The 17,075-nt window shown below is 37.8% G+C and overlaps 1 protein-coding gene across 1 annotated transcript in view; it reads right to left on the bottom strand.

Annotated features, from left to right (window-relative positions):
* The window catches only part of LOC117804668 (copine-8), a 150,617-nt gene that overhangs the window by 50,280 nt on the left and 83,262 nt on the right, over window positions 1-17,075 (bottom strand). Inside the window, exon 6 of the mRNA XM_034672966.1 lies at window positions 11,716-11,792. Within this exon, the coding sequence (XP_034528857.1) occupies window positions 11,716-11,792 (77 nt within the window). The remainder of the gene's footprint in view (window positions 1-11,715; window positions 11,793-17,075) is intronic.

Genomic DNA, 17,075 nt, shown 5'->3' on the forward strand with positions numbered 1-17,075 from the left:
ATATGTCTCTATGTATCAATGCATATATATATCTATGTATCTATATACCTTTATTTATGTATCTATATCTAAATTGATGTATCTCTGTATCTATATCTATGTATCTATATGTCATGTATCTATATATCTATTTATATCTATGTTTTTTATATATCTATACATCTATCATTACATCTATGTATCTATATAGCTATATATCTATGTATCTATACGTTTATATATCTATATGTCTTTGTATCTATATACATATATTTATGTATCTTTATATCTAAATTGATGTATCTAAGTATCTACATCTATGTATCTATATGTCATGTATCTATATATATTTATATCTATGTTTCTATATATCTAAATAAATAAATCTATGTATCTATGTCTATATATTTTAATGTATATATATATCTAGATGTCTATATAACCAGTATTGTCTATATGTCTATACGTCTCTATGTCTATACAGTATATCTATATATCTATGTCTGTATATCTACAGTATGTGTATATATGTCTCTATGTCTCTACATCTATGTCTATATATCTATATGTGTATATGTCTGAATGTCTATGTCAATATATCAATATAGATATATGTATGTTTTTATATGTCTATATATTTATATGTCAATAAAGCCTTATGTATATGTTTATATATGTCTATATATCTATATATCTATGTGTCAATACATCTAAATGTCTATGTGTATATATGTCTATATATCTATACATCTATATGTCTATATATCTATATGTCTATATACCTATATGTCTATATATCTATATGTTTATATGTCTAAATGTCAATGTGTATATATGTCTATATATCTATACATCTACAGTAGGTCTATATATCTATATGTCTGTGTCAGTACATCTAAATGTCTATGTGTATATATGTCTATATATCTATACATCTATATGTCTATATATCTATATGTCTATATACCTATATGTCTATATATCGATATGTTTATATGTCTAAATGTCAATGTGTATATATGTCTATATATCTATACATCTACAGTATGTCTATATATCTATATGTCTATGTGTCAATACATCTAAATGTTTATCTGTCTAAATGTCTATGTGTAAATATATCTATATACCTATACAATCTATATGTCTATATATCTATACACCTATATGTCTATATATCTATATGTTTATATGTCTAAATGTCTATGTCAATATATCCATATGTCTATGTTTATATATGTAAATACAGTTGTGCTCATAAGTTTACATACCCTGGCAGAATTTATGATATAGAGTGTCTACTGTCCTTATGATATAAAAAGAGTAAACAGAGTTGTTTGATAATAATTTGCTTCACCCAACCACTAACCATGAGTGACAAAAAAAGTTTTTCTCTTATCTTAGCCAATACAAAATCACAAATTCTTCCAGGGTATGTAAACTTTTGAGCACAACTGTATATCTGTGTTTATATGTCAATATATCTATATGTCTATGTTTAAATATGTCTATATATCTATATGTTTATATATCTTTATGTCTATATATCTGTGTCTGTATCTCTCCCACCCACACCCACACCCACAGCCACACAATTGCATAGTTATTGGATCAATAATTGATCCCACAGTTTTGCCATATGCATAATGAGGCACAATATGTGGTCAAGACAAAGCAGAGCAGCTAAGCATCTTGTTAATAATGTATGTGTATGCTTGCAAAAAGGCTGTACTCATGTTGTTTTATTCATAACAGAAAAGCACTATACGCTGAAAAGTGCTTCACAAAAATGTCTGTCCCTTTCTCTGCATGTGTGTGTGTTTGTGTGCGTTTGTGTGTAGGAGTGAAGAAACACTGTGAATCCTCTAATCAAGGCACATGGTTTTGCAATCAGTGTCTAGCGAGACGGGTAATTAAGTCTGGGCCACTTCTGGGCTGCAGTGTACACACATGTACGCACAGAGAGGCTCATTCAAAAGACGAACAAAACCCGTCTTGCACAGGTATGTCATTTTACTTGTATTCCTAATTAAAGGAGCATATGTGACTGCATTAGCAATTATGTTCATAACACCGTGAGCATATTCCTGGTCAAGCCCCAACACACACACTGAAACAGGTTCCCAGGCAGGGTTCCAACACACTTCTTGAAACATTTTGAAGACTTTTAAAACCTTTTTAAAGACCTAACTGAAGAAACATTAATGCTTTTCTGCATGACTGAACGAACAACAGTTTACACAGCTGTGGTATATTTAACACGATATTCCACGTTTAATAGTAGATTCTGTTTTTATTGGCCAATTCTGCAATTCCATGATCGTGGAAATCATAGGTCCCTACTGATGGCAGAGGCTGCTATGTAAAGAGCCCATCAGTATTTAATAATCCCATTCACAAACCGAAGGCACAGCCACTGGGGGCAGTTTAGGGTAAAATGTCTTTCCCTAGGATACTTAGACACGCAGACAACAGGAGCTAGGATGGAACTTTTGACCACCAAACCCTTAGTTAGATGGTATATTTTTCCTCCATGGCTTCATGCGACTGTTTGAACATTTTGATGATAGCACTGATCATGGAAGTAGTAGTTACATAAATAAAATAACCACAAAAAGAAATCGTACTTGAAGCACAAAAAGGACACATAAACATATTGAACATGTAGCACATGCTTAGAAAGCCCTGGTCAGTAGTGTTGTCTTGAAGACCACATTAACCAAGACCAAGACATGTCAGAGACCAGAGTGCAACGAGACCTAGACAAGACCAAGACATGTAGGGGTCGAGACCGAGTCAAGACCAAGACCATATATAACAATGAAGAATCATTATGAGAGTTAACAAAATAAAAGACTTCTTTTTTTTTAAAATTTAATTTTGCTTTAAATACAATCAACAGCAACAAACAAGGTTTGGTTTTGTCTTTGTTGTCTTTCTTTTGACGTGCTGAGACTTTTGACTCCTTATGTTTCTGTTTTGTCGTCGTCAGTTTAACTTTTGCTTTAGATCAGAGTTCAAACTGTGTGTTCTGTTCCCTGTGATCTCAGGAGAGGTTGTATCAGAAGCTGAGCAGCATTATTTTGTCAAACCTTTTTTTCCCTCATTAGTTGTGCATGTTCTGTTTTCTTTAGTTAATATTTGTATTGTTTTGATCTGATGGGTTATAGATGTGACTGTGGTGATCCTGTGGCAGGTATTTAGCTGTGCCCTTCTCTCAGTGTGCCTCCAGAGTTTTTTATTGAATGTCTATTTATTGCTTCATTAATAAGTCTCTCCTCCCATCATCTGTCTCCATCATTAACGCCTGAGTGCAGGGGGCGTGTCACTGTAACACCGCGAAAGTCGTGGCCGTAACAGGTGAGGAAAACATGAATGAATTGGGAAAGAGGGGGCTTCGTTTCTTATCACAGTAATGACAGGGACACAGAGAGCATCAGTGGTGGTCTTGACCAGTGTTGATATAAAATACGAAGTCCGCCCAGTCCGAGACAGAGACAAGACCGAGTAAAAATGCTTTTGATTCCGAGACGAGACAGAGACCTTAACCCAGGGGTGTCCAAACTTTTTTCAAAGAGGGCCACATATGATGTTGTCAGAATACCTCAGGGCCAGTGGCTCCTACTGAGACTTAGCAATCCCAAAAGTTATATATGAAATATTCATTTAATAACAATCATTTTAAATTTTGTCTCAATAAATCAGTAACTAGGTAGTCCTCAGTTCTCCACAAGCCATGTACACATGAGCAAATCTTCTTCTGGAGGAAAATGTTTTTCATTAGGGTCTGGCAATGTGGGAAAAGTATTGTATCATTATTTTCCTATGGCAGGATCATGATCTGGATTTCATCACACTTCTTTTTTATGTGGTTTTTAAGACCTTTCTGACAAGCAGGCAACATTTTAAGAACAAAATAATTATTTTCCTGAGTTCTGAACATTTTTGATGCACCACATTTTGCCTTTTCTGCACAATTTCATAATTTGATCTTGTCTTGTGTCCTCTTTTGTGTCTTCTGAACTTTTAGTGTTCATCAAGGACATTTTCACATCATGATGAAAACATTAATTTGAAAACCTGTCAGCTTTAAGAGTCCTTGTGTTTCTTCTTTATTGCCGCCTTGGCTTTAGACAGGTAGTCCATATGAAGCTTTTTGAGACGTTTCTGGATTGACTTTAGTTTTGTTTGTAGAAAGAAACTGTGATTAATTTCTTTGATATAAATAACACAATTTAAGATGGAAACTTGGGGGCATAAATAAATGGACCTGGGGCCGCAATTGGCCCCCGGGCCGTACTTTGGACACCCCTGCCTTAACCCATTAAGACCTAAAAGGCCTGCTAAAAATGCCTTTAAATACCTAAGCATACTTTGTACACAACCTCTGACAACCTGAAGATTTTCTGGAAAAAAATCTGAGTTGTCAAATTTCACTAAAACCTTTCTATCTCAGCCTCTGGAGCAGATAGAAACATGAAATGAAAACCATTCGATAGTTTAGAACTTGGGCTTTAATTTGAACATCATTACTTTGCTCTTATGTGCATTAGAAATGTTAAAAAAATCATCAAACAACAAAAATATTAGAAATATAAATTAAAATGATTACAAAATATTTTTTCCTGCAAGATATGACACATTTATACTTCTTATAATATTATTAATTGATGTCACTCCCGTCACTCAGGTCATCCATTTTAGCTGTCAAAAAGCCGGTCTTAAAAAAAAAAGTTCCACTCCCACCGCGGGAATTTCAGCAAATCACAGCGCATTTTATTAGTCATGTGTCTTTCAAAGGAAATCCCAAAACATGTACGTCATTCCACCCATGGTATTTGAGCTAATCAAAGCGCATTTCATTGGTCACATGTCTTGAAAATGATTACACCGTCTGAAATGACCTACACGTTGCATCCGGTCTTAAAGGGATAACCGCGTATATGTCGCATCCGGCCCTTTAAGGTAAATACGCGTATACGTTGCATCCGGTCTAAATGGGTTAAATAAGCGGTCTCAAGACCAAGACCGGTCTCGAGTACTATAACACTACTGCTCAGACAGGGCTATTTATAGCCTTCTGTACATGCCCCTGTTTAGCTTTCTGCCACTTAGTGCTTCTTTCTATTTGACAGACATGCACACATACAATCCTGAAGGCCCACAGGAGTTTGAATAAACCATTTTATCATCTGTAATTATCACTCATTAAAATTGTTAAATGTACCCCCTGCCATTGTCAAGCTGCAGGTGTGTGTCTAATGAAGTCATCCATACACAACATACACAACGAATGTACACAACCTCAGCAAGACAACAGTTACAACAGCTGTGGCCTCTCTCCACCTTTGTTTTAAATTAGTAATGACAGCATTTCTATTTCTGCAACAAATCACTCGACGTCTTTGAAAACAGGGTGTATAAACGGTCTGCACCAGCAGCCCTGTGACTTTGTCAAAACAGACCCTCATTTGGAAGTCTTAACCCCTTAAATACCACATTCCATAATGTCTTTATGAAATTGTGGAACACATGAATGTGTGAACCACATTTAAATCACTTCTGATTAAGTTAGAAGGTCACAGAGCATCTGAAAAAAGTGCAAGTACCCAGGAGTATAAACATCTAGTGTGCCTGTAAATCAATTATTGTTGAGGTACACATTTGAATCATGATTTGATATTTATCTTGATAATTATCGATATCGACCAATATGAAACATTTCATTTAGTTCTAAAGGCATTTGGATTGGTAAGCATCTGCAATGAACCAAAAGTGCAGAAGCAACTGTTCTGTCATATATAATCCTTTAGACCGCTTTATTCTACTGACTGACACAGTCAGTATTTTCCTTGACTATGAAATTACAAAACCTCTGCTGGACGGACACCCTGCTGCCGGTGAGAATATAAATGAAATTTTTCAATAAAAGCTTCTCAAAATAGGACTATAAGGCAATGGATGCAATTCCCATTGGTGTCACATTGCCAAATGACCCCAAATAGGTGTACGGCATCTGTAGGATTGTGTGCATGTGGTGTGTGTGTGTGTTTGTGTGTGTACGTGTGATGTAGAGAGGAGTGGAGGGAGGGGGGAGACAACATCATTCAGCACTTTGAAGGTGTCCATGGTGCACTTATAGGCTTGCCTACATACTGTACACTCACAGGCTATTGCCCTCTCTCCCTCTCTCTTTTCTTTGCCTTTAAGTGGGAAACCTTCCACTGCAATCAGATAGCTATTCAACTGGATGACAAGGAAATAAAGAGAAATAGTAAAGGATGCACAGAAAATGAACACATGCAGACACCCAGGTTAGTAGGCTGTTATCTGGGTCCAATAAAGATGCAATAACGTGGTCGTCATTCCCCAAGTGTCCCTCTTCTAGATCTCAAGGCTCATCAAGGTTTCTAATAACAAGTATATTGCATTTTAAAGACAAAGTTGTCAGTGTGTTTCTTTTTCCCAGTGTTTTATTCTGGATTCAGTTCTTTGAAATTTTGACATTTTTGTTTGTACCTTTTGTTCTTTTGTTTATTAAAACCTTTTATTTTAAATCTGCACTTGGATCCTACTTCCAACATTTTTTCCGAGACGAACAATTGTTTATATATATTGCTCATGTGCCAAGATGGTGGGCTACCGGTTTCTTGGCCTGCTCAGTACTGTTAGGTTTAATTGCATGTTTAGAAAGAAACCTTGCTGTTCGTTATTGTAAAGGCCAATAAATATACTTCAACTGCACTCAATAGTTTTGGATTCGCCATTCCGTATGCAGTTTTAAGAATGCTGATTACAATTACCGCTTATTCAAGAAGACGCACAACACATGTGAATAATGTACTTCTATGGTGTTCGACTTGACCGACTGAATACATGTGCTCGCCACTTACTGGCCTGGAAGTTACTCAGGCTTTTTCAACTGTTTATGTGTTGTTGTCTAAACAGAAATATTCAAAACCATCTCTGGTGTGGACAGGATTTATTATTGTAAAGGAGAGAAAATTATAGCACCAAATCACAAACAGACTTTTACAAACAGAGCAGGTCTAGACCGTACTCTATGTTAAATTAGAACATTAAGACAGGATAAGATCCAGTCCCCTCTTACTGACAGGACTCCATCTAATCTCATCTTAATCCACCATGAGCATTGCACCTCGCAGTATTTAGCTAGTTACAGCAGAGAGGAAAAACTTCCTTTGACAGGCAGAAACCTCGAGCAGAACCAGACTGATGTTAGAAAGCAGATGACTTGCCTTGATCGAGTTGGAGTTGCAAAGAGGGACAGAGGAGATCTAGAGAGAGAGAGAGATGATAGTGAGGAGACGATTAGTAGTAGTAGTAGAAGTAGTAGCAGTAGTAGTAGTAGAAGTAGTAGTAGTAGTAGTAGAAGTAGTAGTAGAAGTAGTAGAAGTAGTAGTAGTAGAAGTAGTAGAAGTAGTAGTAGTAGTAGTAGTAGTAGAAGTAGTAGTAGTAGAAGTAGTAGTAGTAGTAGTAGAAGTAGTAGTAGTAGAAGTAGTAGAAGTAGTAGTAGTAGTAGAAGTAGTAGTAGTAGTAGTAGTAGAAGTAGTAGAAGTAGTAGTAGTAGTAGTAGTAGAAGTAGTAGAAGTAGTAGTAGTAGTAGTAGTAGAAGTAGTAGTAGTAGTAGTAGAAGTAGTAGTAGAAGTAGTAGTAGCAGCAGTAATAAATATCCATATACATGTGGACGTAAAGCCTCAGTGCAGATCTGTTGAGTGGAAGAGTTGGGGTCAACCTGCCAGAAATCACAGAGACTGAAGCTTTTTCTAAATGGAAGTGGGCTGTTTTCTTGTTGTTTTGTTTCCATGCTGTGGGTCACTTTCAACACAGAAAGGGCAGAAGACTCAATTTTGACAGCTTGAGTATAGTGGTTAAAAAAAGAAAGAAAGAAAAGATGGGTGGTTAAAAAAAGAAAGAAAGACAAGATGGGTGGTGGATCACGTTTCAATAGCTGAATCTGCCTCATTAAAATGTTTCTTTGCTGATATCCAAAAATGAACCATTGACATCAACGTGTGATGCTGCATGTCACATACTTGACAATGAATTCTGTTTGCTTAATGATCAAGAAGATAAGACAAACTCAGAAGTATATCCAAAACTGTTTTTGCAATTCACTTGAACATTAGTAAATGCATCCATCTGTATGAGGCTCAGAATTAGCATCTGGCAAATGATGGGCAGTCCTCCACTTGGCTGCAAGACCCCCACCAGAAAATTGGGGGTCCCACTTTGGACTCCTAATATTTCTTCGGTCCGGCAGAAACCTTGTATGTCCATATTTCATTATTTATTTATGTTTTGTTCACCTTTAGCGTCTGTCAGTAGGCATTATGAAATTTCAGCCAATGACAAGCAATACAAATAGATTATGACTAAATCCTGTTCAGTGTTCAGTTATTTAGAATTTTTTTTTTTTTTTTTTTTGTAATTTCCTAAAAGAAGTAGTATTGGAGATATTAGGTTTTAGCCTGACACCAAAGATATGTAATCTGATTAGGAGACAGGACTAGGGATGAGGTCAGTACAGACAAGAATTTCCAGCATTGGATTTGGCTTCCTCTCTCTAATGATTATCATTACAACACTGCAGGCTCACATAAGCTATTATGTATAACTTCTTTGTTTCTATTATTGTCATTGACTTGTTGATTCAAATAACATCTCCTACAATAGGAGCCCTTTGTAAACTCACATATAGAAACTACTAACAGTTGGTATACCAACAACTAAATCAAAGATGCAAAAGTATAATCAAGCTCACACCTTTATGAAACATACACCCACAAATTCATGCAGTTACTGAAAAGTACACGAGTTGCTGCAAAGACAGGCTGCTGAACAGGTGTTGAACACGACCATTGTAATGAGTCGCCGTGTTTGTATAACCCTTGAGTAGGTGGGAGTGTTTCTGCGTGGGTTAGTGTTCATTAAAAACTGGAGATGTGCAATGTCTGCTGAAAGAGAAGTCAGAGATGTACCTTTTTAAGTAATAGAGTCCTTCCAATTACCAAACTGTGGGTGTTAAAAAAGAAGTACTGAATAGTTACTTAAAAGCCTTATAGCTGCATGCCAGAAACTTTTACATCCATTGAACCATAACTATAGCTTTTCTGAAGTATAAGATCTCGGTATTTGGTCCTGGATATTGTGGCTTTCATGCTGGTTGTTAAAAAGTCAATTGTGCAGATAATGGATTTTTACCAGTCAATCCAAATGGTTATTAACCAAACAAACGCCTTTTTTGTATTGAAGTGCAGTTCAAATTTTATGAATGATGAGTTGAAGTAAATGATAAGGAAGATAATATGGTAAGTATACAAAACTCATGGCAATCCTAAAGGAATTTTCACATTTGGTTTCAGGTAATATGAAGCTACTACCCGTGACTAGCTAAACTTGAAGCAGGATATTGGCTAGCCAGTTTGTTCCAAGAAGAAGAAAAAAAACAAGACTATGTGCACATCGAAACTCACTAATTAAAAAGTTGATCTTTTTTTTTTATAAGCATAGAACTTGGGGTGAACTGAGCTTCGCAGCTTGCTGCATTTACATGGATTTTTAGCAGATAGAAAACTTAAAGGTGACATATCATGCAAAATGGACTTTTTAATGGTGCTCTACCTGAAATATGTTTCCCTGGCATGTCTACAAACCCCCCGAGAATGAAAAAAATCCATTCTGCCCCTGTTCTGATTTCTCCACCTTTCTGTAAATGTGTATATCCGGTCTGTCACAGAAGTCAGAGCTCGGAGCTTGTTCAGCCCATAGACTGTATAAAATAATACTGAATCCCTCCTCTGTTTTTCATTACCTGCACAAATGTGTGCTAACAAGGAGCTTAGGAGGGAGGCATGCTAGTTGTAGGCTGTCTTAATAAACACAAAGGTCGGTTTTACTCCCCACGTCTGCAGATTTGAAGATCTAGTGGATGATTTTTATTTATCATGGATAAGTGCTAGCGCTAGTTAGCATAGCTACATGTCGTAGCTGTGTACCAAGACACACGTCGACATACTGACAAATAAAACAACAAGAAACACAGAATCTGTGACCAATCCTTCAGAAAGGTCCTGCTGCCTTTCTGGCAGAGGTCGGTTTTACTCCCCACGTCTGCAGATTTGAAGATCTAGTGGATGATTTTTATTTATCATGGATAAGTGCTAGCGCTAGTTAGCATAGCCACATAGCTACATGTTCGTAGCTGTGTACCAAGACACACGTCTACATACTGATAAATAAAACAACAAGAAACACTAAATCTGTGACCGATCCTTCAGAAAGGTCCTGCTACAGGCGCCTCTCCGTCAGGATCAGATTCTGGATCAGATTCAGAGGGTTGAAGTAACGTGATCTCTGAGCAGCCGTGTATATTCAGCCAACATGTAAACATTAGCTCAACGTGTTGGACAGCCGAGGCACATCCACTTCCTGAGGGGGCGTGGTCAGAGAGAAAACAGAGTGTTCTGAGGAGGACTGAAGAAGAGGGTTTTTCAGGCAGACCAAAATCTGATTTCAAAGTGTTTTTTTGAGCATAAACTTTAAAGACATGATTTGGGGACCTCTTAGACCAATATATATTGATGAAAAAAGCTTGATATGTCACCTTTAATATCATCTGCGTACAACAGTAATGACAATTTCCAAAGATTAGGTCGTCTTCTACTTTTTATGAATGATGAGTAACAAATATGATAACATACAAAACTCATGGCAGTCTTAAAGGAATTTTCACATTTGGTCCCTTGTAATATGAAGCTACTACCTGCGACTAGCCAAACTTGAAGCAGAATAAATTGGCTAGCCAGTCCGTCCAAGTACAAAAAAAAAGTGAATCTATCTGCACATCAAAAACTCACTAATTAAAAAGTGTATCTTGTTTTTTTTTATAAGCATAGAACTTGGGGTGAATGGAACTTCACAGCTTGCTGCATCTACATGGATTTTGGGCAGACAGAAAACATATTATCACCTAAATACAATGTCCAAAGATGAAATAGTTTCGATTCACAGTCTGATTTTATGAAGCTTCCCTACACAAGGACAAAAAAAGGGGATATCAGGAAAATGAGGCGCTGATATTTTAGCTGTCTTGACATCCTGTCAAACTGTTTGTTTAGTCTTCCCATGCCATCCTGAGATTCTTGTCTGTATGTGGTCTAACACCTGCCTGAATATGAGTGAAAGTGCCAAAGAGCACACTGTTGATTTAAAACTAGCACAATGCTAATTTATACATTATTCAATAATTATTTTAATTAATTGTTTGAGCAAAAACAAAAATTGCCAAGCCATTCAAATAAAGCACAGCTCTTGTTGAAAAATACCTGATTTCTTAACCTGACTTTCACCATTTTTAGAAAAAGGAAGCTGATGACAACACAAGCAACTTGTCTTTTTTGAGTGGTCCCTTAGGAAAGGACAGTTTCCTCAGTGACAGGCACAAGTATTAGAAAGTCCTCACCCTTTTAGTAACAAAAGGGACACAGCAAACAATGTTAGCGTGACAACTGCACAAATCAAAATGTTAACATGCTTGCACACAGTTGATGCTTACACATCGGAATTCCTAAGGGAAATTTCAGAACTCTGTTGTATTTTCTGTTGGGAAAATAGAATCTCATAATCTTACATTTTGTTCTCTGTGACCATCAATCAGTACTTGTCGGCTAATTATTCAAACATCAACACACTTTTGGCTCTAGTCATACTCACCCAAGTGGCTTTTCTAGGCAACTGCCCAGTGATCCAACCACCTCTCCAAGAGTACAGTAGGCCTGGCCCAGAAAATCCTGTGGAAAGAGAGAGAGAGTTCAAGAACACCTACTTTCTGTAATGCAGGCAACTAATAACCACTTGAGACCACTAGAGCAGTGCTGCAGAGAGTAGTACATATAAATACATGTTACTTGTGTTGCAGTTTATCAAAAAGAGCTTGCTTTGCTTCCCGGTAGACTTAAGGAAAAAATTCTGTTGTGGTCACAGATGATTCTGATCGAAAATAGCATTGATCATGTTTTTTTAACCATCTACTGTTTTGGTAACACAAAGCAGTTTCTCAGATCACACTGTCACTTTATTCTGCCAACAGCCCCAGTGTCCAAATGCTTTACCACTGTCTTTGATGCAAAGGTCCATTCATTCAAGCAGTAAAGTATTCTAAATCAAAAATGGAATAATATAAGAATATCATTTCAGTAATCATTTTGCCAAAATCAAATGTGTTTATTAGTATGGGAGGTAGAGCCTTCAGTTATCAGGCACCTCTCCTTTGGAATCATCTACCAGTCAGGGTCCAGGAGGCAGACCCACTCTCTACTTTTAAGAGTAGGCTTCAAACTTTCCTTTTTGATAAAGCTTATAGTTAGAGCTGGATCAGGCTTGGACCAGGTCTTAGTTATGCTGCTATAGGCTTAGACTGCCGGGGAAACTGACACACTGGGATCCTATCTTCCCCCCTTCCCCCCAACCCCCCCCATCACTTACTTTAACTCTCCCTGTCCCATTTAAGTTACTAAGCATAGACCTTTCTGGAGTCCCTGAGCTCCCTTGTCTCGTAGGTTCCTCTGATGGTGCATTCACACCAGATGGGAATACAGACGCGAGAATGTTTTGTGTTTACTCTCTCAAGGCATGAATATTCGCAAGAGGGAGGGGGGGCTCCCACACCACAGCAGTCTGTTGTCATCAAACAAGGTTGAGCTCACGGACGTTTGAAGGGGGAAGCCTGTGATGCTAAAGGGGGCGGGACTAACTTCCTACTACAACCCATAGCTGGATTCAAGTTTTTCACAACTCAGCAGATAATCCTCCTCCCTCTCTGTCCTCACAGTGAGCTCCTGTTTATTCCTGATCCCATAAAAACAGGTAGAGTCACAGAGTTTAGGGAAGCTGTACGTAGAGAAATATAATCAGTGTCCCATATATTCCAGATGAATGAATCTCCACTGGTCCAAACGTCACACAACACACGTCACCGGCTGATTAGCACGCTGATTGGTTGTCGCGCCGTGATAGATTCGCTGGAGTTCAGATATTTCAACTCTCGCGAATCATTTGCACGAATTAATTTGCGTCTTTCGTGCAAATTGCGCCATTCACGGCGCCCAATTCGTGCAGCCGGACCACAACTCGCGTCTACTCGCGTCTCTACATTGTCTTTACATGTGATTTATTTGCGCAAATTATTTTATTTGCGTTTGGTGTGAACGCACCACGAGTCGCTGCTGTAGACGTCTTCCTGCTGTGGACGTTCCAGACTCCTGCTGCTACGGCCGTGCTGGACTCCAGCGGCAACAGCTACTACTACTCGTCTCATCACTATCATCTCTCTCTCTCTCCCTCTCTTATTCTCCTATTCCGCTCTATCCATCTTCCCAACCTAACTTGGTCTCAGCAGATGGCTGTCTAACATGAGTCTGGTCCTGCTCGAGGTTTCTGCCTATTAAAAGGAAATTTGTCCTTGCCCCTGTAACTAGCTAAAAACTGCGAGGTGTAATGCTCATGGTGGATTAAGATGAGATAAAATCGAGTCCTGTCAGTGAGAGGGGACTAGATCTTACCCTGTCCTGTAGTTGGGTCTTTGTTAATAATTTAACATAGAGTGGTCTAGACCGGCTCTGTTTGTAATCATCTTGAGATAACGTTTGTTGTGACTCAGCGCTATGCAAATAAAGATTGATGGATTTATTGCAGATTTAAGTCATGTTCATGTGACTATATACACAACAGTGATGAGATCCCTGAACAAGAGAAACAGTATGTAAATAGACTTGTAGCTGGATAAAGATAGATACAGTATAACAGAAAAGACATATCAATGGAGCAAAGAGAATCCATTATGTTAAGTGCTGCTGGGAAATGCTCCAGTCAGACATTAGTGACATTGTTCAGTAATGAGTACTGGTTTGACCAGCGTGCCTCCTGGTGAAAAAGAGATCAAAATTGCATTGTGTGAAAAGCCTTTATAATAGAGAAGATTGAGTCTAAATATGGATCAGACGTAGATTATCTGTCACAGTAGTTCTGTTTTATAATTTGTTGTTATTTTAAGGCTCTATCTATCCATCTATTTTCCACATTGTAACATTGTGATACAATCAAAATATACAATGATATCTTGCGTATGCCCTATTCTCTTTGTCACACTGCCTGGTTTTGGTATCAACTGTAGAATTTCATCAAGTGATGGCCATTTAATTTACCAGGAAAGTGGCAAAGGAGCACAGTGGGGCAGGTGAGAGGCCTGGTGGGAGCACAGCTCAATCAACGCGCTGCCGCTATGTGCCATTGGGAATATTGACGTCTTTGAAATAGCTTTGACTTGTGGGGTTGTGCTCTCTAGAGCTTGGTGGTTCATGTGATTATTTTCAAAAAAGGAATAGTGACAGGTGCTTTAACAGCTTTCCTAAGGACAACTACAACGTTTTAGCACAGATATTCACTTTGTTGTTGAAAGTAAAAGACAATTGATGCTACTCTCTATATTTATCAGGACCAATCTGTGTTCAGCTCTGGAGTGACCCAGCACTTGGTACTTTGGTCATTATTGTGGTGATGTTAATTGTTGATGATGATAATGGAAGGTCTTAATGGTTTGGTTGCCTCATTGTAGATGTTCCTTATTTAAAGGTGACATATCACGCTTTTTTCATCAATATATATTGGTCTAAGAGGTCCCCAAAACATGTCTTTAAAGTTTATGCTAAAAAAAACACTTTGAAATCAGATTTTGGCATGCCTGAAAAACCCTCTTCTTCAGTCCTCCTCAGAACACTCTGTTTTCTCTCTGACCACGCCCCCTCAGGAAGTGGATGTGCCTCTGCTGTCCAGCACGTTGATCTAATGTTTACATGTTGGCTGAATATACACGGCTGCTGTTACTTCAACCCTCTGAGTCGGATCCAGAATCTGATCCTGACGGAGAGGCGCCTGCAGCAGGACCTTTCTGAAGGATTGGTCACAGATTTAGTGTTTCTTGTTGTTTTATTTATCAGTATGTCGACGTGTCTTGGTACACAGCTACGAACATGTAGCTATGTGGCTATGCTAACTAGCGCTAGCACTTATCCATGACAAATAAAAATCATCCACTAGATCTTCAAATCTGCAGACGTGGGGAGTAAAACCGACCTCTGCCAGAAAGGCAGCAGGACCTTTCTGAAGGATTGGTCACAGATTCTGTGTTTCTTGTTGTTTTATTTGTCAGTATGTCGACGTGTGTCTTGGTACACAGCTACAGCTACGACATGTAGCTATGTGGATATGCTAACTAGCACTAGCACTTATCCATGACAAATAAAAATCATCCACTAGATCTTCAAATCTGCAGACGTGGGGAGTAAAACCGACCTTTGTGTTTATTAAGACAGCCTACAACTAGCATGCCTCCCTCCTAAGCTCCTTGTTAGCACACATGTGTGCAGGTAATGAAAAACGGAGGAGGGGATTCAGTATTATTTTTATAGTCTATGGGCTGAACAAGCTCCGAGCTCTGACTCCGTGACAGACCGGATATTGTTGTTACGTAACAAAAACACTGAAGTCTGAAACGGCTCGTTTCACACACATTTACAGAAAGGTGGAGAAATCAAAACAGGGGCAGAATGGATTCTATTCATTTTCGGGGGGTTTGTAGACATGCCAGGGAAACATATTTCAGGTAGAGAACCATTAAAAAGTCAATTTTGCATGATATGTCACCTTTAAAAAAAATATATATTTATGTCCTTATTTACTTTTGTGCATTGCCTTTACACTGCTTGGCAGTACCTGCACTCAAATGGACTTGAAGCACTTTGTTACTCTTACTGATCTTGTTTCCTCTTGTCTAGATCTTTGCTTGTGTTGTTCTTGTTCTCGTATGTACGTCGCTTTGGATAAAAGCGTCTGCTAAATGACATTGTAACATTGTAACATTGTAATAATCAACAGCATGATAACAGGACTGAGTTTATATTGTGCTTCCTCCTGTCTTCGGCACTTTTACATTACAAGCACATTCACCCATTCACTCCACATTCATACACCCATGGCACAGGCTGCTATACAAAAGGTACTGGCATGTCTACTGGATAGGAGCAGCGGACTGTCCTGCCAATCACAGAGCATTCTGATGAGTCCTTTCAGATAAAAGCCAAATGAAATTTGAAAAAAATTAATAATTCTGGATATTTTTGGACATAGAGATTATGAACAAATAAGTCATTATAGTTCAAATATATTGTGGCCAACCTCATAATCCCAGTTTCCACTGCATAGTGTTCTACTATTATTCTAAATTACAATAACTCAGCAGAAACTGGGAGTCTTTGTTCATAATCTCTGAAAGTATCTAGAATGATCGCCTTTTGTTCGTGTTTTTTCCTTAGGCTTTCATTTTGAAAGGACACACCAGAATGACCTGTGATTGGTAGAACAGTCTGTTTCTCTCCACCAAAACCACTTGATCACTTCCAATACTTTAAACATTCCATTTCTGTTAGAATCGTATGTTTGAAAATTAGTTTTGGAGCTGGTAAAAATGTTACGTCATTCTCTTGTAAAAGTGTTTCTGATTTTGTAAATTTGTTTTCTTAAATGTAAAAACTTGTTTTGGCCTTGGTAAAAGTGTTTTGCTAGTGTCGTATTGTTTTATAAAATGTTAAAAAATGTAAAAATGTAAATTTATCTCCATCTTAGTAAGTGTTTCATCCTTTGTAAATTTGCATTGCATTTCCCAACCCATGTAGATATCCTCACTCCCACAGTGTATAAAGTTTCAGTGTTTCCTCCATTATTTACCAGTTCATGTTGTACGTAGGTCAGCCTTTTCAGCCAATCCAAAATTATTGCTATTTTTTCAAATTTCAAATGGCTGATATGTTAAATGTACACATCAGATCAAGCTGTGATTGGCTGGATTACATTATGAGGTTGTCCACTGTTAATCTGAACTACAATGAGTCAGTGGAAACTGTGATTTTGTTCATAATCTCTGATTGAAAATATCCAGAACTATCACTTTTTTTCAAATTTTGTTTGGCTTTTATTTAGAAAGGACACCTCAGAATGACCTGGTTCCTAGTACGTTATTG

Source organism: Notolabrus celidotus, chromosome 21 (assembly GCF_009762535.1).
Source record: "Notolabrus celidotus isolate fNotCel1 chromosome 21, fNotCel1.pri, whole genome shotgun sequence".
Lineage (NCBI taxonomy): Eukaryota > Metazoa > Chordata > Actinopteri > Labriformes > Labridae > Notolabrus > Notolabrus celidotus.